General features: G+C 42.5%; 2 protein-coding genes across 8 annotated transcripts in view; one reads left to right on the plus strand and one right to left on the minus strand.

The window, feature by feature from the left end:
- The window catches only part of LOC147998971 (uncharacterized), a 142,681-nt gene that overhangs the window by 7,496 nt on the left and 107,922 nt on the right, over nucleotides 1-27,263 (plus strand). The window contains exon 1 of one of the 7 annotated variants that reach the window (XM_087596026.1): nucleotides 21,702-21,804. The exons of 5 other annotated variants lie outside the window; for them this stretch is intronic. The gene's annotated coding sequence lies outside the window, so the exon portion shown is untranslated. Of the gene's footprint in view, nucleotides 1-21,701; nucleotides 21,805-27,263 lie in introns of those variants that run through there. One more of the 7 variants, XM_087596018.1, reaches the window with a different exon arrangement.
- Nucleotides 7,097-27,166, minus strand: LOC147998972 (disks large homolog 5-like). The gene is made up of 8 exons (XM_087595954.1): nucleotides 27,077-27,166; nucleotides 26,505-26,572; nucleotides 25,782-25,848; nucleotides 10,427-10,586; nucleotides 9,105-9,248; nucleotides 8,310-8,472; nucleotides 7,473-7,595; nucleotides 7,097-7,366 (listed from the first exon to the last, which is right to left on the minus strand). Exons 3-7 carry the CDS (start codon nucleotides 25,846-25,848, stop codon nucleotides 7,566-7,568), a joined length of 564 nt encoding a protein of 187 aa, XP_087452080.1. The 5' UTR covers nucleotides 26,505-26,572; nucleotides 27,077-27,166; the 3' UTR covers nucleotides 7,097-7,366; nucleotides 7,473-7,565.

Below are 27,263 nucleotides of genomic sequence, written 5' to 3' on the forward strand. Positions count from 1 at the left end.
CTTCTCCCTGCAGCAGGGGGCAAATCATGGGCATGTGAAACATTGAACCCTGTAATTCTACAAAATGCAGAAGCTCCTGATGTCCCTCATGGTGCCCTAGAGCCTGTCCACCACTCACGGAGGCTTCATGAACATGGCCTTTTCCTGACATGTGTGCACTGTGCATCCTCACTCTCTACCCCCTGCTTTATGGGGTTGGAAGTCTCAGGTGTAGGAGGCGCCTACCATAGGCCTCTTCTCAGCATTTCAGCATTTTACCCACTTGACTATCACCAAGCATCCTCTGCTCTACACAGTTACCTCAGCCTGTGACCCTCATCCTCCAGACTCTCGTGAAGCAAACACCCATGGGTGTGCAGCTCTCATAGTTAGCCAAGCTAAAGGGGAAGGCAGCAAATCCTTCATGAACTCTACAGCTCCTGAGGCCTAGGAAAGTGTCTATACCGGGGCTAAACTCATGCTGCCCTGTAAGACTACATTTTTCCTTTAAACAGAAGGATGTGTGGTGGTGGTGGCACAGGCCTTTGATCCTAACACTTGGGAGGCAGAGGCAGACAGATTTCTGAATTCTAGGCCAGCTTCCTCTACAGAACTAATTCCAGGTCAGCTACACAAAAAACAACACTGTCTCCAAGAGTAAAACAAAAAGAGAAAGAAAGAAAGAAAGAAAGAAAGAAAGAAAGAAAGAAAGAAAGAAAGGAGTGAAAGAAAGAAAGAAAGGAGTGAAAGAAAGAAAGGAGTGAAAGAAAGAAAGGAGTGAAAGAAAGAAAGGAAGGAAGGAAGAAAGAAAGAAAGAAAGAAAGAAAGAAAGAAAGGAAGGAAGAAAGAAGTGAAAGAAAGAAAGGAAGGAAGGAAGGATTCATATTTTGTATACAATGAGATGCCTGCCTGTCTATACCTGAACCACCATGTTAACTATAACTCTTGTCACATCTGTATTAATTCAAATACTGAAGGCCAAATGGTTAAATCTTTTTTTTTTTTTTTTTTGGTTCTTTTTTTCGGAGCTGGGGATCGAACCCAGGGCCTTGCGCCAAATGGTTAAATCTTAATGACTATACAATTGGGGGGTGGTGCTGAAGAGATGGTTGGTTTAGTGGCTAAGAGCAGAAGACCAAGGTTCAGTTCCCAGTGTCCACATGGTGGCTGCTATTAACCTGTAATTGCAATTCTAGGGAATCAGTCTGGACTTCACGGGCACCACACATACCACATGGTGCACAAGCATTTATTAGGTGAAACACTCGGGCCCATAAAAATAAGTAAATAAAATATATGGTTAACAGACACTGTGATTCAGGAAGTTCTTAGTGACTTTGGTTATCATTTCTCTCTCCCAGAGACCTGTCTTCCTCATGCTCAGCCTCCCTGGCTTCTAGGACATTTCCTAGCTCTGTGGAGCATGAAGTACTCAACACCATAAGCCAAGCATTGCAAAGCCATCTGCACCTTCACTGCTACACCTTCTCCATGGCTGTGTCTAAAGGGAGAGACTTGGAATCTCACAGATGCAAGGCCAAACCTGTTGGGCTATGTGAGCCCAGCCACCCAATAGTCAGATCTACTCCTGTCCTTGGCTATGGCATGAGGCTCTTAAGACAAATTAATCTGAAGGATCTCAACAGCTATGCTGTTAGACCTCTCATTGCTCTGCCCGACCTACAAGCTCCTTTACTGGCTCAAATTCACACCCGAACTCCTCTCCTGCCTCAGCCACCATCAGCTCTTCTACTCCTCTCCAGCTGTGCTCTGAATAATCCACACTAAGGTGGACGTTAACCTCTTGTGGACCTCCAGACATATGCTTGTGATTACTCTTCATTGGCTGTTTTGTATAGGTAGGCGGGTTCTTCTAGTCTCATGCAGAAAACTGCTCACACATTTTGGATCTTACAACACCCTCTTGATTGAGAATCCTGACTAATGACTGACTGAGCCTTCCATGCCTGAAGTCACCCTCTGTCTCCCAGTCCAAGATGAGAATCCCCACCCTAACCCCATGGTGTCCAGTTTCATCTCAGAAGCTAGACTCTGCACTGCCCATTACCTTTTGGTTCTCTGCCTCTAATTCTGTTAAATAGTTCCTCTCTTCTTTAAAACAAATTCATTTTGTTGTTTATTTTTTGAGACAGGGTTTCTCTGTTTGGCCCTGGCTATTCTGACATGCTCTCTGTAGATCAGACTTGTCAGGAAGCCAGATATCTGCCTGCCTCGGCCTCTTAAGCACTGGGATTACTGGATTGTGCCAGCATGTTTAATTAAAAATTAATTAGTGGCAGTGCATGTTGGCACATGCCTTTAATTCCGTCCGTTTGGAGGTAGAGGCATTGTGAGTTCCAGGACAGCCAGGGCTATAAATTAACACCTTGTCTCAAAGAAAACAAGCCAAAAGTGAAACAAAAATGTTGCAATATGGTCTTAGGTATGTAACTGAGTCTGTTCTTGAACTCTGAATCCTCCCACTTTCACTCAGGTGCTAATCAGCAGGCTTCTGTCTTGACTTTCACTGAGCACTCAGGGCTGCCAGGACAGTTACCTCTCCCAGTGTAACTCCTGACTCTCTCATCAGCATCATCACAAAACTCCTGCTAAGAATTAAGGAAACCTGAATTCTAAGGAACAGTCGGAGCTCCAGTATTTCCAAAGCTCACTCTAATACAGATGGATCCTATGCTGCAGTAAAATGGTCACAGCTGGAGGTCTTAATTCCAGGACTTGGGACAGAGGGGTTGGTGGATCTTGAACTCAAGGTTATTTTTATGTTACATTGTTGCTCAAAGCAAGTTGGGCTGCTACAAGATACCCTGTCTCAAAACTATACCAAACACACCTAAAATGAAACAGAGGAGTTTGAGTGGGCACAGATGGGAAAGCTCGGCACTTTATGGCTAAGCCACCTGCTGCCAGCACCAAAGTCCATGCACAGCCCCGATTCTGAGCTGTGTCTGGGACCCCACTTAGGAGCACGCACTAAAGTAGCTCAGATCCAGGGCTTTTGGTCTAAGAGGAATTCAGGCAGTCACTCTTTGGATGCCAGTTCTCCAGCTCAACTGCCTGTCAGCCCAGGATCTGGTCTTAGTCATGGCTTGGCATCCCTAAATTCCTCCCAGCTGTGCTCTGAACTCACCCTGTGCCCCGTTCTGATGAATCTGCCATTCTCAATGGGAGTAGCCTGAAGAAGTCCCTCACACCTGAAGCACCACTCTGAGTGCACTAAATACTGCAGGGGAGGGGTGTGGCCAGCAGAGCACCCACCCCTTTCAGCTGTAGAACATTTAGCTCTAGAGTGAGCACTGCTGTGCATTGTGGAACTTAAGCAGTATCCCAGGATTGGCCTGGGAAGAGCCGTTGACACTCACACTTTCTGGGGTGACATGGTCTCCTGAGGATAGAGTCAGGTCAGGAGCAGCAACTGATGCTCACGAGAGACAAACTTTCTTCACCACCTGCCCATGCTGCCATCTGGGCTTTTTGGGTGACATGAGTGCTGAGCCCCCCAGGTAGATGGGTTTTCAGGGGTCCGGTGGTTATTGTCACCAAAGGTATCCACAAGGATAAGTCATACTGTACTAATTCCCATATTAGATCCCTTCTCACGGGTCACAGAGGCCGTGCTGGGTCCTAAATGTGGACCCAGGTTCCTGCGCACTTTTGAGGAGACTGGTCAGGGCGCAGGTTTCAGGACATTTTGTTTGAATTATTTTGGGGGATTTCATTTTTACTGTTGGGGACAAACCTAGGGCTGCCATGTGCTGGGAAAAGGCTTTGCCACAGCTGTAGATCAACCCTAATTATAAACTCCTAAATTCTCCCAATCCTGGAACTTTCTAGGTCCCTCACATGATGCAACCTTTGGGGGTTTCCTCACATAGAATCATGGGGTGGATTGCATCCCAAAGAGAGACAGTGGGAAATGTTCCCCAGTGTCTGCCTGTGGCTGTGGTGATGAGAGTGCTGACCAGTGGATGGCAGGGCCCATGTGAAACCCTTTTGTTTTCTACTTGAGTGGAATCTTCACCATGCCTTTTTTTTTTTTTTGAAACACAGGTTGCCCTGGAACTTACAGTCTTCCATCACCCAGACTCAGTTTCCCATGACTGGGATCACTGTCTTAAATTACTATGCCCATCTTTCTTTTTTTGTATTTATAAATCTTCTAAAAGCCAGAAGGATATAGAATTTAAAATTTTGCGGTCCAAGGCATTTTCAACAGGGGATTCTTGACCTAGGACTATCCAGACCAGTTTTTATTGTGTGGGTACTTCATTCCCGTAACAGCTTATGCTTGACAAAGAGTTCAAAGGTGTGATGTCACTGGGCATCAGGCGGTGTTCCAAATAGCAGCACCGACTCAGGTTGTAATTTAGGCTGGAGAAACTTACTAGGACCCTGGTAATCCTAGCACCCTGGGGCCTCACATGTCCTTAGTCTGATCTAGTGATGAATCAACTGCTCTTGAGGGTGGATTGGAATTCTAGTCACTGTGAGGCAGGAGCATTAGTATCCTACAGCCACTCTGGGCTCCATAGGAAGACCCTGTTTCAATAGTAAAGGGGTCACCTGCGAGTTCTTACTGTCTTCCCTGAGGCCTTCCTGCTGGAGTTAGAATAGCTGTCTCACCAAGTTGATGTAGAGGGCAGAATGTTGGTGCCTTCTATAATGAGGACTAGTGACAGATAATCTATGGAAATTCTAGAAAGATCTACAGGTATTTATGTCCTGTGCATGGGAATTGCTGGCTTCCCTGTGTTCTTTGCCTTTAATTTGCAGTCCATGGGGCACCTGGGAATGTCCCAAAACCAGGCTGCACATAGGGCTTGTCCCATAATTTTCACTTGCACCCAGTGCCTGCCTGATGGTCATAAGTCTGACAGAGCCACTGTATGCTCTCCTGAAACCTGCAGAGAGCAGTATATGGGACCCTACCATCCCCACACTGCCCATCAGTGTCTACAATGTCCCTATATGGCACTGAGATGGTCTAAGCTCGTTCCCGCCTATATGCTGCATCAGAATCTGACCATTCCTAATTTCCTCCTCTCACACCCACACTAGAAGCCCTGTACCCACACTAGCCCCAGCTGGCCTGTTGCCTACTGACATCTCATGGACTCTGCCCCAATCCCCTGCCCTACCCTGCCCTGCCCCGCCCTGCCCCGCCCTGCCCCGCCCCAATGCCCTGCCCTGCTCCAATTCCCTGCCCCAATGCCCTGCTGTGCCCTGCCCCAAACTCCTGCCCTGCCCCAAACCACTGCCCTGCCCTCACTCAGCTGACAATGTGGACATCTGAAGACAGTCACTGGACAATGGCTGACACACTTGTCTGAAGACTGGAAATGTTTCTCGATCTTGGAGAGGAAAGAAGGACCCTCCAACTACACTGTCCTCTAAGGAAGTTTATTCAGGTGAGGGATGACAGGGACTGTTTTGTCTCATGTCACACATGTCAGTAGAAAATATCCTAGGTATTGGATGCCGCTGTTAGCATTAACAGAATAAAGCACATAGTGTTGGGAAGGATAATAAATTATGAGTAGGATTAGAAAACCCCAAGCCTCTTCCAGGTCCTAAGAGAGCAAAAAATACCACCAAACACAGCATTAATATGGCAGGTTGGTTAAATCTAGTTACTAGATTCTAGTGTGATAACTATGACCCTTTTTGTGTCATGCTCAGCTTATAATGACTAGAGGACCTAAGCTTGACGGTCACCAATGCCTCTCCCTTGCTTCTCTAGCTGCTGAGCATTGAAAAGCCCTAATGAGGCAGCATCTGTGTGCAGACATACTGGATTATTCTTCTTCACTTTATCTCTCTGAGTCACCTCCACTCACAGTAAGTCAGTTTAATTCCATAAATTGGAAATGAGTCACGTGGAACATATACTTTCTCAATACAATCACAGATTTCCATGTAAAAGGTGAAACATGAACTGTCCCACCTAAGCTCTGGGCTTGCACAGACCTGCTCTGCAAAAGAAACATGTGTTCACAGCTGCAGTCTGCATTCACTATGGATGCTCTTGAGGTCCTCCCTAAACTGCATGGATTAAGATAATTATCTTGCTTTCTATCAAAAGAATTCATTATGCCAAGTTGGCCTGTAGAAGGAGGCTAGTCTCTTCTGTATTTCATCAGATGTGCTTAATGTATATAATCATCGATAGTAAGTGAAAGATCTGTTTGGAATTGAAACTGAGTGATGCTGGAGGATGATTCTGAATGCACAATGAGCAGTGGAGGCACCAGAGCCCAGTACGGATGCCTAGCAGGCTACCACATTGAGCAGGCACCGCTCAACCACCTGTACATACACATCTCCCTCTGAGATCTCTCTCCTTAATTGAAGGTGATCGTGTCCACCTAGTACACCACATGCCCTGGAAGGACAAAAGCTACCTACAGGAGCTGAGGTGATGACTCAAGGTTAGAGCATCTGCTGCTCTCTCAGAAGAACCACATGGTCCCTAACAATCATCTACAATGGGAAATGCTATTCCCTCTTTTGGATCAGTAGGGAAATGCACTCAGGAGTGGCCCAGATACATTTGAAAAAAAGAGATCCATTGAGTTTAATGATAAAAATAAATATAATCAGCAACAATAAAAAACACAGCATATGAATGATCAAGTGAAACAGCACCTATAAAAACCTATTTCCCAAAATGACGTAGATGGTCATTATCTTTGTGGTTTAATACTAATGCTGTGTTGTAAGAAAAACTGAGGCACATGGTTCTCCATTAGGATTATTCTATATTCCTTTGTGAAAATTGTCATTTTTTTCTGCAGCTCTACAGGCATGAGTGTGTGTTACTCAATATCTGGTGCACACAGTCAATAAGGAATGTGTGTTGTAGACTGATATAGACTAGGATGAGCAGAAGACATGACAGCATGGATACAGTATGTCAGTGATTACATCATAAAGTGTGTGTCCTTAAAAAAAGTCACATTATCCACACAAAAGACACTATCACCCTGTGTACCCCTTGGTAGCTTTGAATTCACTGGACCATGCACAGATCCATATCTAGCTGTCAGTTCTAAGTCTACAGGAGGGGAAAGGACCCTTGAATAAGATGGTCTTAAGAGTCAAGAGTTACAAATCAATTTTTATTCATAAGGAATACAATTTACAAAAAACATAAAATGAACAAATAAAATGGTATAAAAAATGAAAAACAGTAACAAGAATATATAACTATGAAATAACAAAAAGAAAACTTCAATGAAAATCATAACCAAAAACATTTCTTAACAGCATTTTCTTAATGAACATTTAGAAACACAGTTGTAGTGCTGTTTCTCCTGTAGGACGTGAGATGTCAAGGTAGTCCCCTCAATTGTCTCTCAAATGGTGTTGTCTGTATGAGAAAGGAGAAAGACCTCAAGGAGATAGGCTGGCATACGGATACATAAATTTAGGGTCTCTAAACATTGAGGAAATTAACTGAGAAGAAGAATATTCACCCACAAAAAGTCTTTGACTGTGAGGATTGTCGTCACAGGGAACTCCTGAGAGAGAAACTCATTCCTCAGGGGGCTGTCTTCCTGGGACCCGTCCTATGCCATGTCTCCTGCAGTTCCTGAGACCTGGGAGGAGAAGGCAGCTATTAAGACACTGATTTGGTGGGGACATGCATACCAGCTGTCAAGTTGCTGCCTTCTGTCCCCTCAGCTGCATTGGACAGACAGCACTGATCTTTTCACTGAAATCATTGCTGATATCTCTGCAGGCTGGGGAACATCACCAGCAACCCTCAAAGTACTGTGGGAGAACAAGCTGCTCCTCAGACTCTACCAGTGCAAACCAAGAATGGGGAAATGGGGAGAGACCTAATTGGGGTGCAGGAAGAAAGGAGAAGGCCACATGATACCTAGATCAAAGCCAATGACCAGGACTCATTTGCCATTTGCACTTGGTTCTTATCCCTACAATGTGCTTCCAACCATCACATGACCCCTGTATGACCTTTGTCACACGACCAAGAACTCATTCAAAACTCTTCATAGCATCCAATCTGGGACAGGGAGATGCAGTCATGTGATATGTTATTCCTCTGTCACCATTTCTGGACTGCAGTTTCAAAAAGGACAGAGAAGTATAATTGCCCATAATTCAGTTTCTGAAGAGTGGTTAACATCCCAGAATACTTGTGCAAGACAGAGCAATGAATAACTCTGTCACATGAGGTGGGTGACTGACTGGGTGTGGGGAGATTAGAAAGGTGATAGGGGAAGCAAAGATGTATCCAATAGGCAAATGGTATCACACATTGTTAATCTGACTCAGCTGCTTGTTCCTACCACATTTTGCTGGGTCTGGAGTTTGCTGGTCTTCTCCTGTTCATCTTCATCATTCGGGTTCAACTCAAACAAATATCTCTGTAACTCCTTGCTCTCCTGCTTCAATGTGACCAACTTCTTCTTCATACATGCCTGGTCCATCAGGAGCCGGCTGTGCAGGTTGCTGGAAACACACTCTGCATAGTAAGATCCTGAAGCCTCTTCCTCCCATTCCAACTGCCAAATCCCACAAACTCCACCAGGACCCAGATACCCATAAAGACTTCATAGAATACATCTCCATACATGTAAGGCTGCTGCACAAACAGCAAACAGCCAATCCAGGGAAGAATAAATTGTTTCTGTGACCCAAGCACGAATAAGAGTCCATGTCTGTCCAAAAGAACAAGGGATCTACAACTACCCATGAGAGCCCTATGCATCGGGACAGCATCAATTCGTAGGCAGTAAACAACCACAAGAGGACAGTAGAACCAAGGGAGGTCATGCTAACCATGTGGTCCACACATTGAGCTTTGTTAAACCTGGTATGACCCCAGAGCCACAGGTTGGCCTAATAACACTCTGATGCCTGAATCAGTATAGTTCTATCCAGAGCATTCTAAAGATGCATAGACACTGTGGTGAGAAGTAACAGTCTCTTATGGAACTGAAACTGAGTCCAAAAGACCCACGGCACAGTGATATTTAAACAGCAGAAGAGATGGGCCCAGAGCTGCAGGCTCTCCAGTCCAGAACAAAGAGAGGCAGCAATGGATATTCCACAAGTGATGGGCCCTTCTGACCAGTACTTACCGATAGAAGTTAATCTCCTTCTTGAGCTCCTGAAATTTCTCACGATGTTCAATGTTCTTGGTGTCTAAGTTGTGCAGTAATGACATGACCTCTTTCTCCTTTATCTTCAAGTTTTCATAAAATGGATTTGGCCTGAAGTAGGGGCTGGCCCCAGAAAGATAGAACCCAATGAACATCGAGGTTTAGGATTATATGAACTCAGGCTGTGTCCTGTACTACCCCATGCCTGGAAGGACACTTTCTGAATTCTACATATTTGGATCTTCTTCAGCTTCAGAAACTTGGAATTGTGTGCCCAGGACAACAGAAGCTAAGCATCCAGATAAAGGGTTCCCTGGCTCACTTTTTTCAATCAGGAGGGGTGGATCTGCATTCAAACCTGTTATGCTGTCAAGAGCCTAGGCCACAGATCTTACCCAACCACACACACACACACACACACACACACACATCCAGAAACCTCTGATTTCATTTTTCCTGTTTTGACAAGTGGAATGCTACAAGCCGAATAACTAATATTCTAGAGGCAGACAGTACACATAATTCTGGAGATGAGACCAGATATTGCCACAAACTTATAATCTGCCCGAGGCATACAAATGTATAGACAAATGTGACTACACAGGCAAAGAACTGTGCTGTTGAAAGTGGGGCTTCCAAAATAAAGCACTTACACCTCCATGAAACTATTATACAGGTAAATCCTGAAGTCAAAAACAGACCCCTAAATTCCAAGGGTGGAGGGACACAGAAACATATAAAAGTTGTGCATATGCATGCAGACCTGTGCACACACAGACACACAAACTGGGACACACCCACAAGAAAAGAAAAGTAAACAGACTCAGAGAATGAGAAAGAGAGACAAATATGGAAAGAGCACAATGAGAATCAGTAGAAATGTAAGCACCATTACTGTCTCAGAGTTTAAGGCACACAGACAAGAAGGAACAGGCCTGACCCTCAGGCCTTCTGGTTAAGCATTGATATGAACAATGTGGGACCTGTCACCTAAGGGTGCTGCCAGGAGATGATAGCATTCAGTCACCTTCCTAGCAAGTACAAACACTCTCCACAAACTCACAGCACCTAGAACCTTGCAAAGCTACCACCTGTCAAGGGCTTTCCAATTGTACACTGGGAACTCATGCTCCAGTGACTTTATCCCTGAAATCTTCACTCAGATCACAAGTTCAGATTTTCAACAGGTGGAATCAGAGAGTCCATTTCCAAACTCACTCCTCAGTAAGGGTCAGGTTCTGAATCTCCTCTCTATGGAGATGAGGTTTAGAACAAGGTCATTTGTTTGGAGCAATGCATACCTCTTGTTCATGGATCCACCTGTCACATAAAGGAGGCGATCTGTCAGCTCATTTCTCTCCTTGGTAGTTAGCTCTAGTTCTCTATTCAGCCTCTCCTCTTCCTCCTTGGCCTGCACCTTGTTTAGGACATTTTCAGGAGATGACGTCTGTCTGCAGGCCTCTGTAGGTAGAAGAACACAAGTGAACCCGCATGGGGCTAATGCATAGAGCATACACAGACCACAGTGAGGTCCAAACAGGAGAACATGCTTGGAAGCCAGTGTCACTGCAAGGAGTTTGGTCTATGTGTAAGAGGCATCCTAAATGGATCACAGTTCCCCCACTACTATATAGAGACCAAGAGATGTAAGCAGCCAGGTGTTCCCTATGCCCGCCCACACAGGCTTACAAGTACCAGAGAGATGCCTTCTTCAGGATTATTATCCGGTACGCAGGCTACAACCTGGTTTCAGGACTCTCACCCCTCTGGTTTCAGAAGTCAGATCATCAATTCAGCATCCACAATGACTTGATTGATCAGGGTTACTCAGATATCCTACACTGTTACTCTAGTCCAATAACTTTGCATTAAAAATCATGTAGGGGGAGGAGGACATGGTCAACAGACTTATTAATTCCCCCTACTGAAATGACAAATGCCCCAGAAGTGCCAATAGGTTACAGGCTCTTTCTCTACCTGCTCCATATAGTTTGGCTACTGTAGAAAAATATCTGCCACACAGAACCTCTAATATATGAAGGTAAGATTGGCCCCGTCAGCCAGAGGTAGTCAGAGGAGTTCTAAGAATATAAGGTCATGGCCAGGAGCACAATTCTCTCCCTCTTACTACTGTCAGATAGTCACTGAATTTAAAGAAGCAATGAAAGTGAAGTACATTGATGCCCTGTTTAATTCAGAGAAGTTATCCCCTCCATGACTCCTGATGGTGTTATTATATCAATTTAACATACCGAATGCACTGTAAAAGTAAAGACTAGAAGTTCACCCAATAATAGCATAGGCATTGCCATATCCTCCATGTGGTTATGGAGAAACTAATGATGTGAAAACCTTGACTTTCAGGAATTGTGATAATCATGGAATTCAATATCTGTGGAGATGTTCCAGTGGTTGTGGCCCATTACTAAAAAGGCCAGCGGAAGACCCACACACACACCCCTGACAGGAAGCTCAACATACACTGCCCAGAACTTACTCCACATTCCCCATGTCCTGTGTCCATCATTACCTTTAGGTTTCGTTTGCTTCACTCTAGACTCTTCTCTATCAACATCAACTCTCCCAAAGCGCCTGAGAAGACGGGCAAACATGTCTGTGGATATATCCTTTGGACACTCAGAGAAAAAGTAGAGAATTGGTTGTCACAACGATACTGGTGACATCACAGGGATTCCAAGGTCTGTCTAGGAGACAATAGAATGTCCACGAAGGGACTGCTGATGTCACGGAGAACAGACTTTGCCTCCCTGCTAATGTTCTCCCTGTACTGAGGAAAAGCTGATGTGCCCTTTTCAGGAGACTTCCCTGTGGCATAGCCACTGAGCACCACATGCTTTCAAAGCGAAATTTGACTCTAGGCTTGATTGGAAAAACCTAAGTCACTGCTATGTACCTAAATGAGTGCTTCCTCCACAATCCCTGCACAGAAATGTTTCATCCTACCTCAAATTCTCCTCAGTCAGCAATATTACCCATTAAAGATTACTGAGAAATCACACCAGTTCCTATAAGTAGCCAAAGAGGTCTCATATCTCATCATGTGCAAGTGCATGAAATCACACCCAGAAATAGCCTGTCGGGTAGGTTGCGATGTGGGTGTGTGTTATAGGTACAACCTGAAGCTTTGTGCTTAACATTTGACAGTTGCCACCAGATTCCTTAGGAGAAAGAATTGCATTCATTATGGTCCTGGCAACAATGTGGTGATCTGTTAGCAGAGGAAACTGAAATATTGGATCCACCAGTGAATGCACCCTCAGGCTGAGTGTGGGGCTCTCCTCTCTGCACTTAAGTTACCAAAGTAGGATTGCTTACAGGCCTCTCTAAGCTATAACGTGTGATTTCATCTGAAAAATAAAATAGTCAGCAGATGTGTGTGTTTGCGGGGGTGCAGCCAAAGGAGTAGGACAAGCCTAGAGACATAACTCAGTGGACAGAGTAAGAAACAAGCATCTTCACTCCTGTTTCATGGATCACCCCACAAAACACAAAAGCATTTATCGTACTAAAAAAAAAAAAAAACCAAGTTATTTTATTGAAAGCATACACTAATACTGTTTACAGTATTAGTAGCAAAGCTCAGATTTTGGGGGCAGATCCATGACTTGAACTATCTTACAGACAACATATAAAACAATAAATAAATAAATAAATAAATAAATAAATAAATAAATAAATAAGGAAAAAAAACAGAAAAATAAAAAAACACAAAATGCACAAGCCTCTCATGTGAAGTTACAGAAGAGTGATCCAGTGGTCACTTCTGACCAGGCCATTTTAGCTATGACAGTGCATAGTGACCCTTAATCTGATGGGTCATATATAAAGCTTTGTGCAATTTTGTCATTTTAACAAACCTCATCCAGAACATACATAACGACACAGGATATGATTGCCATGTCCTTGCTGTGTATCAAGTTATTTTTCTGTATCCTTGATTGTCAGGCCTATTACAGCAACAATCTGAGATGGCTGGTAGACTTGGAAGAAAGTGGATATGAAAGATCCCCATTTATATATCAGTACAGCCATTTCTTAAGCATGAGAATCTTTTAAGCTGGCCCTCGCTTAGCCCCTAGACGTTAGACAATAGACCAGAAAGTACAGAAAGCACATTCCCACCCACTCTCTAGGAAGCTGCCCGACCATAAGAACAGAGGGTATAGAACATATTTACTGCAGGGCAATTACAAGACAGGAAACATCTCTGGGAAGCTGACTGACCACTATAGAAGTGAGATGTCCTTGGTACTGAATGCAGCTGTGCTATAGGCTGACATAGCTATAGCCTTGTCCTGGGAACTCCAGAAGAGAAACACCTGCCAATACAGATATCCTTGGTCCTTGTCCTGGAAACCCCAGGATAAGAAAAACATGTATCAAGTCAGACGGCCTTCATACTGAAATAGCTGCATCGATGTGGTTACGGCCTTATCCCAGGAATTCCAGGACGAGAAACATCTGCTTAGTTATCCTTGGCACGAAATAGCTGAGCTAAGGAAACTGTGTAATCTTAACTGACATTTTAAGCTGTATATTTCTGTTGTTTGAGGCTCCTCACATCCCTCCTGCGTGAGGACCGTGTCGAGCCCCAGTGCATTGGTATCCCAAAGTAAACATCTTGTTTTTACATCAAGACTGAGTCCTGTGTGTTCATGGGGTGGTGATTGTCCTCAGGACTGGAGCGAGAGTCTCCTCTGTCTGAGGGTCTTTCAGATAAAGCTATAGTTGTGGGTTACACACCTCAGCTCTCATTGGCTAATGCTGTCCTCACAGTCCTTGGAGGCCCCTTTGTAAGACGACCTGTTGGAAAGTGGAAGCAGCTTTATTTGAGCTCAAAGTGAACCTGACGAGCAACGTAGACAACAAGATGGGGTAATTGAGAACCTGTCTAAAACCAGCACAGAAACCCACCCTTCATTCAAAGCATCATCTACCAATTCTTGAATTTTTACCATTCTCTGCCAACCAGTCTTTCATTCAGGAAAGGTAGAAAAGAACTGGAAATGATCTTTGTATTCTAAGGACCTTGATCTGTCTTTCCTTAGGTCCACGTTAAGAACAAATGAAATGGGTATCACCATCTGAATAACTTAGTATCACCTACTCAGCATTTCTAGCCTAATACTGTGCCTATGGCAATCTCAAGCTTCCCTAATGTTGCTGTCCCAACAAGAAGAATGAAGAACTGAGGTCAAACCCCAGTGAACCTTTCAAGGGGTTAGAAGAAAGCCATCAGAGATACTGCACTTCTTTGTCCTTAGATTAAATCAAGATGATACAACGTGAATCGATTGTGCTATTCAACCATACATCTTCCTCACAACCCCACCTATCTGAGGTCATTGCTTGGCAGAATTCATGCCCCACCATCCTAGATATTTCTTGATTCATTGCTGCCAAGGGCCAGGTTTCCTAAGTTTTGTTTTTTATAGAATTGGGTGTAGTCAATCATAGTTGCCCTCTGTAAGAAATGACAAATATCTATAATAACTGACCACACTGTACTTGTGTATACAAGTACAGTAGTGGAAAATTCAGCATAACTGAGGAGTGGGAAATCACCACTGTGTCCTGGCCTTTCTCTGCCCATATCACAGCTCACAGGCGGCTGGGGCAAACCTTGAGTTCCTCTGTAGAAACAGAGTGATGTTGAATGGACACTGAGCAGGCAGAGCAACACAGCTGAGGCAACTCAATTCCAGCAACAAATGCATTATTTGTTTCCCATCTTAACAGCTCCTTTTGAGGACTTGTCCCCACACCTAGCTTAAACACAGCAATTTTCATACATGCCCGCCTGCTATTTCATATTGTTGCTGTAATACGCCTCCACATCATAGATTTCAAAAAAATATATACCTAATACTGAAAAGGGTGATGCTTGTCATCATCTAGTGCATTGGGGGCCCAGGTATGGCCACAAATAACCAGGACACAGGGGATGCAGAGCAAAGGCAGATGCAACTGCATGCAGCTGCAAGCTTATTAACCCTTATACAGGCATGAATATGGATTACCTCACATTACCTTTTGGCAAGATATAATAAGATCGTTATTCCCATGATACCAGGAACAACCGAGGCAAGACTAGGCAAAGAAGTAAGACTAAGCCAAGGTTCTTCTTAAAATATCTGTATAGCAAACCACCCCTCTTCCTAGTATCACAATATACTTGTCATAACCCAGAGAGCATGAGAGCCTCTTCCACAAACATAGGACGTAGTACAACATAGTGTGAGGTAAAGTGAGAAAAACATTCCTTCTCAAGGGCAGCATTGCAGCCCCTGCTTGCATCTCTCAGCCGTCTTTCCTTGATCCTGTCTGGGAAGTGTATCTCAGTGACTCCACAATTTCTTTCTTTGTTCTTTTGTTTTAAAAGTAACACTGTCTATAACACAGCTAAATGTCCTCAAAGGGGTTTTATCATGCAAAAAGAAAGCAATATAATATATAATATAGGCAACCTTTAATGAGTGTATCTATTTTCTTAGGGGTATTTTTCAGATATCTTCCCAGATTTGGATTTAACTTTGGTAGTTGTTATCTGTCTAGAAAATCAACAATATCAAATAAATATTTCAGTTTCCTGGCGTAAAGTCCTCGGGAGTAAGAACTAATGATTTTGGAATTTGCTCGGTGTCTGTTGTTATGTCCCTCATTTCATTTCTGATTTTTAATTCATGTATTGTCTCTCTTGTGCATTGTTAGTTTGAGGAAGGGGTTGTCTCTCTTGTGGATCTTCTCAAAAAAAAAAAAGAGGAAGAAAAGACAGCTCTTGCTTTCCTTGACTTTGTATTTTTCTCTTTGTTTCTAAAGGCTTGATTTCAACCCTGAGTTTATTGCCCTTCATCAGATCCTACCAGACTCTCTATGGGATGAGGCTTTGTCTCACTTAGTAACAGCAGCATGGAATAAATGAAGCTTCTGCTGATCTCTGTTGTGGTGTTGCACATCACAATCTCACCGAAAACCATGCATAGCCTGGTTATAGGCTCTATTAAAGCAGCCCAATATTTCAGTGTTCCCTGCAAGGTGCCATGGAACGGTAGTAACATAATTCTGCATGCACATCGACAGGTTTCTCCACGGTCTTCTGGGTCATTTGATAATAATTTATAGTGAGTTCATGGATGAACACACACACACACACACACACACACACACACTTTACTGACATGGTGCATATTCTTTGCACACCAAAAATAAAGTGAGAATTACTGAAAATGCACCAATAGTGCAATCGACGGAGGGAGCTGTGGGGAAGCTGGGGCTTAGAGTTACTTAAAAGACCGATGCAGATTCTCCTTCTATTGGAGGAGAAACTTGATAGACAATGTGGTTCTTTATTTTCTTTCTCTAGAGCACACAGGACTAGGGTGGCAGCTAGGGCTTTGAGTGTGTTTGGCAAGTACTGTAGCACTGAATTAAATCCTAGGGCTGGAACCCTATTAATCATCTACAACAATTACAGGGCAGGCTGGATGACGACACTCAGCTGACAATGTGGACATCTCAAGACAGTCACTGGACAATGGCTGACACACTTGTCTGAAGACTGGAAATGTTTCTCGATCTTGGAGAGGAAAGAAGGACCCTCCAACTACACTGTCCTCTAAGGAAGTTTATTCAGGTGAGGGATGACAGGGACTGTTTTGTCTCACGTCACACATGTCAGTAGAAAATATCCTAGGTATTGGATGCCGCTGTTAGCATTAACAGAACAAAGCACATAGTGTTGGGAAGGATAATAAATTATGAGTCGGACTAGAAAACCCCAAGCCTCTTCCAGGTTCTAGGAGAGCAAAAAAAAAAAATAATAATACCACGAAGTACAGTATTAATGGGATAGTTTGGTTAAATCTAGTTACTAGTTTCTATTGTGATACCTGTTGTCAGTGCCTGCGCGACCTTGTGTGAATATCGGGTGTAGGTTTGTGGGGTTGAAAGAAAACACGTACACGGGTCACCCCTTATTTAGCCAGTGCCACCAAGGCTTTACTGAGATCTCCTTATATACCAGAGGCAAAAGCTGTGGAAAAACAACAAGGCAGGTGAAAATCCCCAACCAGGAAAATAGGACAAGTCTGTGTGGTGAAAGTTCCAGCCCAATCAGGGGCATAAACAGCTTCTTAAAAACAAGAAGCAGGAAAGCTCAGTGGGGAGGAAGGGTGCCATGGAAAATCCCAGCCCCAAATCAGGGGCTAAGAGCAGCTGTCAAAGGTGTAAACAATTTCTTGCTATAGCAGGCTGAAAGGCTCAGCGAGGGGGGAGGGAAACACCAAGGTAGGGCCCAACAGGAGCCTTCAAGGGTGGCTCTAATGTTTCACTTTCCTCTGCCAACTGGCCTCCACACTGTTTCTAGCACCATAATGATTTCAGGTCTTCCTCCTAAGGAATTTTGTGGCAACCATTGAATGCTAAGCACAAGGCTTCATGAGTGTTCCCCTATCACACACCCATGTTGCAACCTTCCATGCAGGCTATTTCTTGATGTGATTTCAAGCACCTGTACATAATAAGACAGGAGAAAAATTTGACTGCATATTCAAACTGGTATTATTTCTCAGGAATTTTTAATGGCTAATATTGGTGAAGGAGGATAATTTGAGTTAGGATGAGACATTTTTGGGCAGGATTTGGAAGGAAACATTCATTTAGATGCATAGGAATTACTAAGGTTTTTATAATCAAGCCTTGAGGAAAAATTGGCTCTGGAAGCAGGAGGTGCTCAGTGGCTCTGCCCCGGGAAAGTCTCCTGGAAAGGACACCTCAGCTTATGCTCAGTACAGGGAGAACATTAGCAGGGAGGCAAAGTCTGTTCCCCATGACATCAGCTGTCCCTTCTTGGACATTCTATTGTCTCCTAGAGGGTTCTTGGCGTCCTCTGCTATGTCACCAGTGTTGTAGTGACAACCAGTGCCCTAGTTTCTCTCAGTGTGAGTCTGGCGGTTACAAGCTAAGACATGTTTTCCAGTCTTAGAAGTGTTTTGGGAGGGGGGATGTCGATTGTGGAGAGACTAGGGTGAAGGAGTCTGACCTTTCGTCTCACAGAAATGATGGACAAAGAAAGTGGTTCTGGGGAATGTGGAGTAAGTTCTGGGCAGTGTCTTTTGAGCTTTCTGTGGAGGCGGGGGGAGGGATGGTGGGGGTCCTGCAAGCTTAAGCTGACCTTTCTAGCAATTGGCCACAACAACTGGAGCATCTGCAAAGGAATTGAATTTCCATGAATATCACAATTCCTGAAAGTCATGGATTTTAGAACATTAATTTTCCCATCCCCAAAGAAAGGATATGGTAAGGCCAATGCTACTATTCTGTGAACTTCTGGCCTTTACTTTTAAAGTTGATTTGTGGCTTGTTTTTTGTTTGTTTATTTATTTATTTAGTGGGTAATATTATTTATTGCCAAAGTCAAACATCTGGGTTACATCCTGGGACCCACACGACAGAAGGAAAGAAATGGCTCCTGAAAGTTATTTGGTCATGTGCTGCACACAGACAGACACACACTCACACACACACACACACACACACACACACACACACATTCACACACACTCATACTCATACTCATACTCACACTCATACATACACACTCACACACACACACACACAAACTTTGAAGCAAAAGTAATTTTTCTTAGAGTCTGATATAATTGGGCCTAATAAAAACAGCCTTGGGTGTAGTTCCTCTATAATTAAATAGTACTCATGCTCTCAGGCAAAGAGTTTAAAGTTTATAGGTACCTAATAAACTAGCATTGGGACATATGAAGAACATTTAAATGTTCAGCTGAAATACAACGAATAGCTAATTTAATTTGTTAAAAGTGAAAGCATACATAATTCTGAAGGTTTTTATACTAGTTTTATTATACATATAACTATGAAAGAGAAAACATACATACTTGATCAATGAAATGAGGAAGAGTGATTTAATGAACAGAAAAATGGATGGTACTTCAAAATTTCCATGATTACATATTATCTATTTAATTCCCTCCACAATAGCAAGAAACGGACATTACTATTTATGCGACATTACAGATACATAAACCGAGAAAATATTGTTTGGCCTGATTATCTGAGCTTTTTAAAGGTTTAGTTAATTGACAGAGCTGTGGTTTAAAATTAGGGTCCATATTCTTCTGTTTTAAATGTGTGACACTTTTCTCTTTTTTTCTCCATCTTTATTAAATTGGGTATTTCTTATTTACATTTCAATTGTTATTACCTTTCTGGGTTTCCAGGCAAACATCCCCCTAACCCCCCCTCCCCTTCTCTATGGGTGTTCCCCTCCTCATCCTCCTCCCATTACCACCCTCCCCCCAACAAGCCCCTTCACTGGGGGTTCAGTCTTGGCAGGACCAAGGGCTTCCCTTTTATTTCTAGTGGGTGCTTCTCTCCCTGCTCCTTGGGAAGTGGATGGGGGGAGGCCCGGGCCTGAGGTGAGTTGGAACTGGGGTAGAAAGGCATAGGGTCTCCTAGGTGAGAATGCCAAACCACCACTGCTGCTGCAGCCACCATGGAGAAGCCCTTGTTCCTGCTGCAGGGAGGAGAGTCTGGTGCCCACAAGATGGCTGAAGGGGAGCTGAGAGTGGACAGCTTCATCACCCGCCTGCTGGAGGTATGAGGATATCGTCCGGGAAAAATTGTGCAGATGACTGAAGCAGAAGTCCGAGGGCTGTGTATCACGTCTCGTGAAATCTTTCTTAGCCAGCCAACAGCTGTGAACACAGGTTTCTTTTGGAGAGCAGGCCTGTGCAGGCCCAGAACCTAGGTGGGACAGTTCAAGCTACCCTTTTTCCATGGCCAATCTCAGATCATATTCAGAAAGTATTTCTTGGGCTAAAGAGATGGCTTCGTGGTTAAGAGCACTGACAGCTCTTCCAGAGGTCCTGAGTTCAAATCCCAGCAACCACATGGTGGCTCACAACCATCTGTAATGAGATCTGATGCCCTCTTCTGGTGTGTCTGAAGACAGTCATGGTGTACTTGTATATAATAAATAAATAAATAAATCTTTAAAAAAAAAAGAGTATTTCTTCCAGGTGATGGATTTCCAATTTATGGAATTGAACTAACTTACTGATGGTGGAAGTGACACAGAGAGTTAAAGTACAGAAGGAATAATCCAGAATGTCCACCAACAGTTGCTGTCACCCCAGGGCTTTTAAAAGCTCAGCTGCTAGAGAAGCAATGTAGTCTTTGGTTATTCTCAAGCTTAGGTCTTCTAGTCATTATAAGCTGACCATGACACAAAAAGAGTCATCTACATCAAAATAGAGAATAGTAACTAGATTCGCACCACACTATCACATTACTACTGTATTTGAGGTTCTCAGTTAATATCTAAGAACCTGGAAGAGGCCTGGGTCTTGCTACACATACTCATAATTTATGTCCCCATTGTCAGCTGAGATTCTTCACGCAGCCTGGGGTCAAGGAGGTCATCCCACAAAGCACAAAACACCCATCTCAGATAAACATGTATGGTTTATTGAATCCAAAACATCCATGAATTTCAGGACACAATTAAATGTTGAAACCTAAGGATAATAGATAGAGAAGAGAATTAAGATTTCTAGTTCATAGATCCAGTAAACACCTTCAACAAATCATAGCAGCAAACTTCCATAAGGTAAAGAAAGAAAAGGCCATAAAGGTACAACAAGCCTACAGAACATCAAACTAATTGTACCAGAAAAATTCCTCCATTCACATAATAATTAAAATGCTAAATGCACAGATCAAGAAAGAACATTAAAAGGGGTAAGGTATAAATATCTAGTAACAAATAAATTCAGACGTATCTGAATTACACCAGACTTCTCAACAGAGATTCTAAAAGTCAGAAAATCTTGGGCAGATGTAATGCAGACACAGGCTCCTATATCCAGCATAATCCTCAATCAACATAAAAGGAGGAACCAGGATATTTCATGACAAAACCAAATTTAAAGAATTCTTTTCTGTAAGAAAGCACAACAGAGGCTAATAGGAGGAAAACTCCAAGACAATGAACTAAACTATACCCAAGAAAAACCAAGAAATTAATCTTCTCTCAATAAGTTAAAAAAAGAGAAGCACACAAACGTAATTTCACCTATAACCAGAAAAAGAAGAGAATGCAGCAATCATTGGCTTTAATATCTGACCAGATCTTCTTTCCCTAATCCCCAAGCTCCCAGGGGCCAAACTGCCAGCCAAAGTGTATGCAAGGATGGCTCTATGGTTCAAGGTGAGGCCTGTTGCCCCACCAAATGCAGATCCTAGAGGTGTGAGGTGGGAATGGATATGTGTGGGTGGGGGAGCCCTGTCACATAGGCAAAGCTGTGCAGAAATGGGATGTAAATTTGATGAGGGGAGTCTGGAAAGCAGGACAACAGTTGAAATGTAAATAAATAAAATAACCATTTAATAAAAAATAGCCAAAAATAAAATAACAAGTAAAAAGGTAAATGAAAATTAAACCAAACCAACCAACCAAACAAACAAAAACCCCTGTAGTGTATTGGCCTAATGCTGCTTGTATTTTAATGCTAATTTGTAGAACTCAAGACTGGTTAACCCCAAATAACTGACCCTGCTCCCAGTTAACTGTGATTATAAAGAAGCCAACAGCCAACAGCTGCACAGCAGACAGATGGGGGAGGTGAGTTTCTGAGGGCTTTGCTAGAGAGGATCATGGGGAGGGAAGAAGGAAGAAGAAGCTGCCATAGAATAAAGGAAGAAAATGTGTGATGGAGAGGAGAGAGGAAGAGGACAGCAGCCATGGTTAAGGGAGAGGAGAGCCTGGTCCTGAGAGCTGTCTAAGGGGAACAAAGAGCAGCCAAGATGCTACACAGTCAGTGAGAGTTAAGCGTTATTGTTTGGAAAGTAGGTCTGATACCATGGAGGGCAGGCAGCTGCCCAGCTACTGTGCTGACTAATGTACACTAAAATAAATTTAACACAATATGAGTAACCAGTAAGACAGCTATGTAGAGGATCCTAAAAGGAATACTTTAGTTTGAAGGGAAGGACAAAATACCAGAGAACACAGGGGATAAATTAATAAAACTAGGAAAGTTAATCAAAGAAGACTGTGAAAACCACAAAAATTAACAAAATGACAAAATTTAATGCATAGGTTTAAATAATAATTACATATCACTAAACTCAATATCTAGGGTGGTGGGGCATGAATTCTGCCATGGTCTGAACTCAGAAAGGTGGGGTTGGGAGAAACATGTCTGGTTAAATAGTCCACCCACATTGTGTCAATGTGATTTAATCTAAGGACAAAGAAGTGGAGCATCTCTCACGGCTTTCTTCTAACCCCTTGAAAGGATCACTGGGGTGTGGCCTCAGTACTTCATACTTCTTGCTAGGTCAGCGAAACTCAGGGAAGCTTGAGATTGTCATAGCACAGTATTAGGCTAGATATACTGAGTAGATGATACTAAGTTGTTCAGATGGTGATACCCATTTGCATGTGTTCTTAATGTGGACCTAAGGAAAGAGAGATCAAGGTCCTTAGAATAGAAGGAACATTCCCAGTCCTTTTCTACCATTCCAGACTGAAAGGCTGGTAGGGAGAAAGTAGTAAATAATAAAGAATTAATAGATGATGCTTTGAATGAAGGGTTGGTTTTTGTGCTGGTTTTAGACAGGGTCTCAAGTGTCCCATGTTGCCCTCTCCCTGGCTGGCCCGGTTCACTTTGAACTCAGATAAACCTGCTTCCACTTTCCAATAGATAGTCTTACAAGATGGGCCTCCGAGGTCTCTGAGGACAGCATTAGCCTTTGACAGTTGAGGTGTGCAACCCACAACTATAGTTTTAGCCACTTTGTTCCATGTCTACCAGCTATTTCAGATTGTTGCTGTTCTATGCCTGACAATCAAGGACACATAAAAATAACCTGATAGACAGCAAGGACATGGTGATCACATCCTTGCCTCTGCTGTATGTTCTGGATGAGGTTTGTTAAAATTCCAATATTGCAAAAAGCTTTATATAGGGCCCATCACATTAAGGGTCACTGTTCACTGTTTCATCTAAAATGGCCTAATCAGAACTGACCGCCAGACAACACTTCCTGCGAAGTTCCTATGAGAAGCTTAAGTTTTTTGTGTTTTTTCTTCTTCCTTCCTTCCTTCCTTCCTTTCTTTCTTTCTTTCTTTCTTTCTTTCTTTCTTTCTTTCTTTCACTTTATAGGTTTAGAGGAATGTATTTTGGGCCACGGATCTGCCCCTAGTATCTTAGCTATGGATGTGATCAATCAGTGTTAGTGTATGCATTCAATAAAATGTCCATTTTTGACTAAGGTAGATGCTTCTGTGTTTTGTGGGGTGACCCATTGTCAATGTGTAGTGAGTTGGGGCCCTGGGTATGGTCGCATACCCCAGGACACAGGGGATGCAGAGCAAAGGCAGAAGAAACTGCACGCAGTTGCAAGCTTTATTAATCCTTATTAAGCTAAGAATATGCATTACTACAATATTCATTGTGTCAAGATACCATAAGATTATTATTCCCAGGATACCAGGAACAATGAGGGAAGATTAAACAAAGAAAGACGAATAAACGAAAGCTTCTTCTAAAAATATTCATATAACAAATCACCTCTCTTATTATAATCAAAATATACTCACCATTACCAAGAGAGCGTTAGAACCACTTCCACAGAAACGGGACACAGCAGAACATAATTTAAGGCCAAGTGAGAAAAACATTTTCTTCTCCAGGGCGGCATTCCAGCCCCTACTTGAATCTGTCACCAGGCCTTTCTTGACCCTGCCTGGGAGCTGCAATTCTATGTCTTAACAATTCCTTCTTTTTTCTTTTGTTTTAAAGTAACACTTTACATAACATAGCTAAAGGTCCTTGTAGGGGTTTAGTCATGTAAAAATAAAGCAACATAATACATAATGTACATAAGATTATGGCAAAACTAGCTCCTCCCATGCTATGGAAAATCCTTTGAAGCCAAGCCTTGGGATCTAATCCTGTCAATTGATCAGCCAATAATTTCGCTATTTCCATAGGGGTAGTATCTTCTAGCTGTTTACCAAAAGACATTCGAACATCATATTTCAAGGCATTAATTACTTTTGAAGCACTTTCATTACCCTCTAAATAGGCTTGAATTAACTTCCAATCATGTTCTGTGTCATTATCCATATATTTACTAACAGAAAAGGAGTAGGATTTCATCATGATAAGCAATATAGGCCCGATAACTGGCATTGGCCGCAGCAGAAGAAACCATGAGTAAAACACACATTGCTAAGAATAAGTGCTCAGCAGTAAAGGACTTTCCTGAAGGGGACAAAATTATTCCTTTCAGTGCTTAATCGCTTCACCTGACCCCACAGGTAATAGGGTTGTCACTGCACGGATCCTTATCCATTGTTGTTTGTGGACACTAAGAGAAGCCAGGGCCTCAGTAATGGAGGACACCTCCTCATCTCCTGAGAACATCCATCAGGAGAAAATGGAGCTGGTTTAACTGGATTCCTTTGAGGGTAGGGAGCAGTTCTTATTATTCTGTGCTTGGATCCATCTCCTGGGTAGCCAGAATAGTCTCCCATCCTGTAATGAGACAAAACCCTCTCCCCTATATACAATGATGTCCCTTCCTGCCATTCAGCTTCCCGGGCAATTTTTATCCATACTGTCTGTTCCATGCCTTCTGGGGGGAAGTTCAACAAAGTGTCTATCGGCTCTTGATATAACTTCACCTTGTGGTAAATTAAGAAAATTAATAACATATAATGCTTGTGCCAATATAGCTCTGGGACTGGTCTGCAAACTCCATTCAGGTTGCATAAGGCCATCTCTTTCCCCCCTTTTTAATTTTATAATTTGTCATTTCAGGGTATGGTGAATTCTTTCAACAAAAGCTTGTCCTTGTGTATTGTGTTCTGTACCAGTAATATGTACAATACAATATCGTTGACAAAATTGTTTATATTGATAAGAAATATATGTTGGTCCATTATCAGTTTTAATTTTAGAAGGCAGTCCCATAACAGCAAAAGTTTCCAATAGATGCTGTATAACATGAGCAGTGCGTACTCCTGGCAATGGTGTAGCCCACACAAATTTTGAAAAATTATCTATGCTTACATCTATATGTGAAAGGCGACCAAACTCAGAAATATGGGTTATATCGATCTGACACGATGTATTAAGTTGCATCCTTCTGGGATTAATTTTAGATGGAAAACATTTTATACGTGAAGACTGACACATAGGACAATTAGCAATAATTTGTTTGGCTTGAGAATAGGGAAGCTTATATTTAATATGTAAATATCCTGTATTGGCATGATTATGACTGTGTTCTTCTGGGGTAGCAAATGCCACTAATTGATCTACCATATGATTGCCAAGTGTTAAAGATTCTGGAAATTTTGAATGAGATCTAGTATGTGTAATAAATATTCTAGAGTTTCATAATAACAATAGTCCTTTAATATGTGAGAATAACATTTAATATAGGCTTAGATGTAGAAACAACAGCAGTCGCAATATTCTGTACTACTCCTACAACATAAGCAGACTCAGCTATAATATTTTTACATCATGAGTAAAATCCTGGAATACATTAATTACCGCTAATAATTCATTTTGTTGTACTGACCCAAAAGAAGATTCTTGTCCCCAAAATTTATCTTTGGTCCAATAAGCCATCTTGGTGTTAGAGCCATCTGTAAACACAGTAAAGGCTGATGGTAATGGATCAACAGAAATTAGTGTATTTATCAAATTTTTTTTTTCTTTTTTAAAGCAATCCCACAATTTACTATGGGGAGGATGAAATTCAATATTTCCAGTGTAAGAAATCATGGCTAATTGAAAAACCTCAGACATCTGCATTAAATATTCCCCTTTATCTTTGCTTAATGGGAAAACAATAGCAGCACAATCATATCCCCACAGAGTAACAGGTCTTTGTATGCCTTGCTGAATAATTAAAGAAATTTGTTCCTCATAATTTGTTAATGTTTGGTTAAAGTTTTATTTAATATAAACCCATTCTAAAGGCAACTCATCCTGAGCGAAAGTGCCTGTTGGATAATCAAGAGTATTTAAACATATAATTTAATAACTCTATCTGGATCAATACGTGCCAAATATGCATCTTTCCATTTTCAGAAAAGATACCCTTGCATGCCTTCATATAAGCATTAATATCCCCAGCCTCCTTTATAGGTAATAATGCTCTCCTGTACTCTTCATTAGCATTTTCAAAAGCAAGCATTTGCAGCAGTTGTCCTCCAGCTTCCTCTCCTACCATTGTTCTTTCCAATGTTAATTTTAATATACATAAAAACTTAATATATGGTTCATAGAAAGCTACTACCTTTTTCAACCAACCAGTATCATCCTTTATAATAAGTCGGTTGGGCCACACCTTGAATCGATGCTGGCCTAATTATAGGAAAAGAAAAAGCAGGTGAATTCGTCATCATCATCGTGTGAATCTAATGGTCAACATGCCATCCTCCGGAAACTACTTAGAAAAACCTGCTTCAGGCAGTGGTGCAGAGGGCAAAACTTTTACTTTCGTTTTGTCTTAATGAAGCTCTAGCTTCTTGTTCTGTATTCGTTATTACCCTGTCTGCATTCATGGCCTTGAACACAGTAAAAATTACAGCCCAAAGAGACCAGAAATTGGAATCTTTTTGCCCTGCCTGACAGCCTTTTTCACCTTAACTTTCACTTTGACCCAGATATCAGAATCCCTGGAACCCTCGTCAGGGAACCATGGAGTTTACTCTTGCTGTCTCTAAACACTTTTCTAAACCAGACTGAGAGACATGAATTCCCTGCACTCTTAAAGATGCTTAAGCATAGCGAGATGAAGAGAAGATTTATCTTGTCCCATTTCCTTGTAATAAAATGTACTTACCTTATCTGACTGTCCAGACTTACCTTCAGGGACCCTGTTCCAGTGCCATAGGTCGATGTCTAGGGTGTTGGGAGCCCTGCGTCCAGTCTCATTCCTTTCTGTGTTTCCCGATGCTCAGTGGCCATGCCACTCCAGCATGCTTTGAAATGAACCAGTCCGCCGACACCACCACCACCACCACCACCACCACCACCACCACCACCACCACCA

This window comes from Rattus norvegicus, chromosome 19 (assembly GCF_021556685.1).
Source record: "Rattus norvegicus strain SHRSP/BbbUtx chromosome 19, alternate assembly SHRSP_T2T, whole genome shotgun sequence".
Taxonomy (NCBI): domain Eukaryota; kingdom Metazoa; phylum Chordata; class Mammalia; order Rodentia; family Muridae; genus Rattus; species Rattus norvegicus.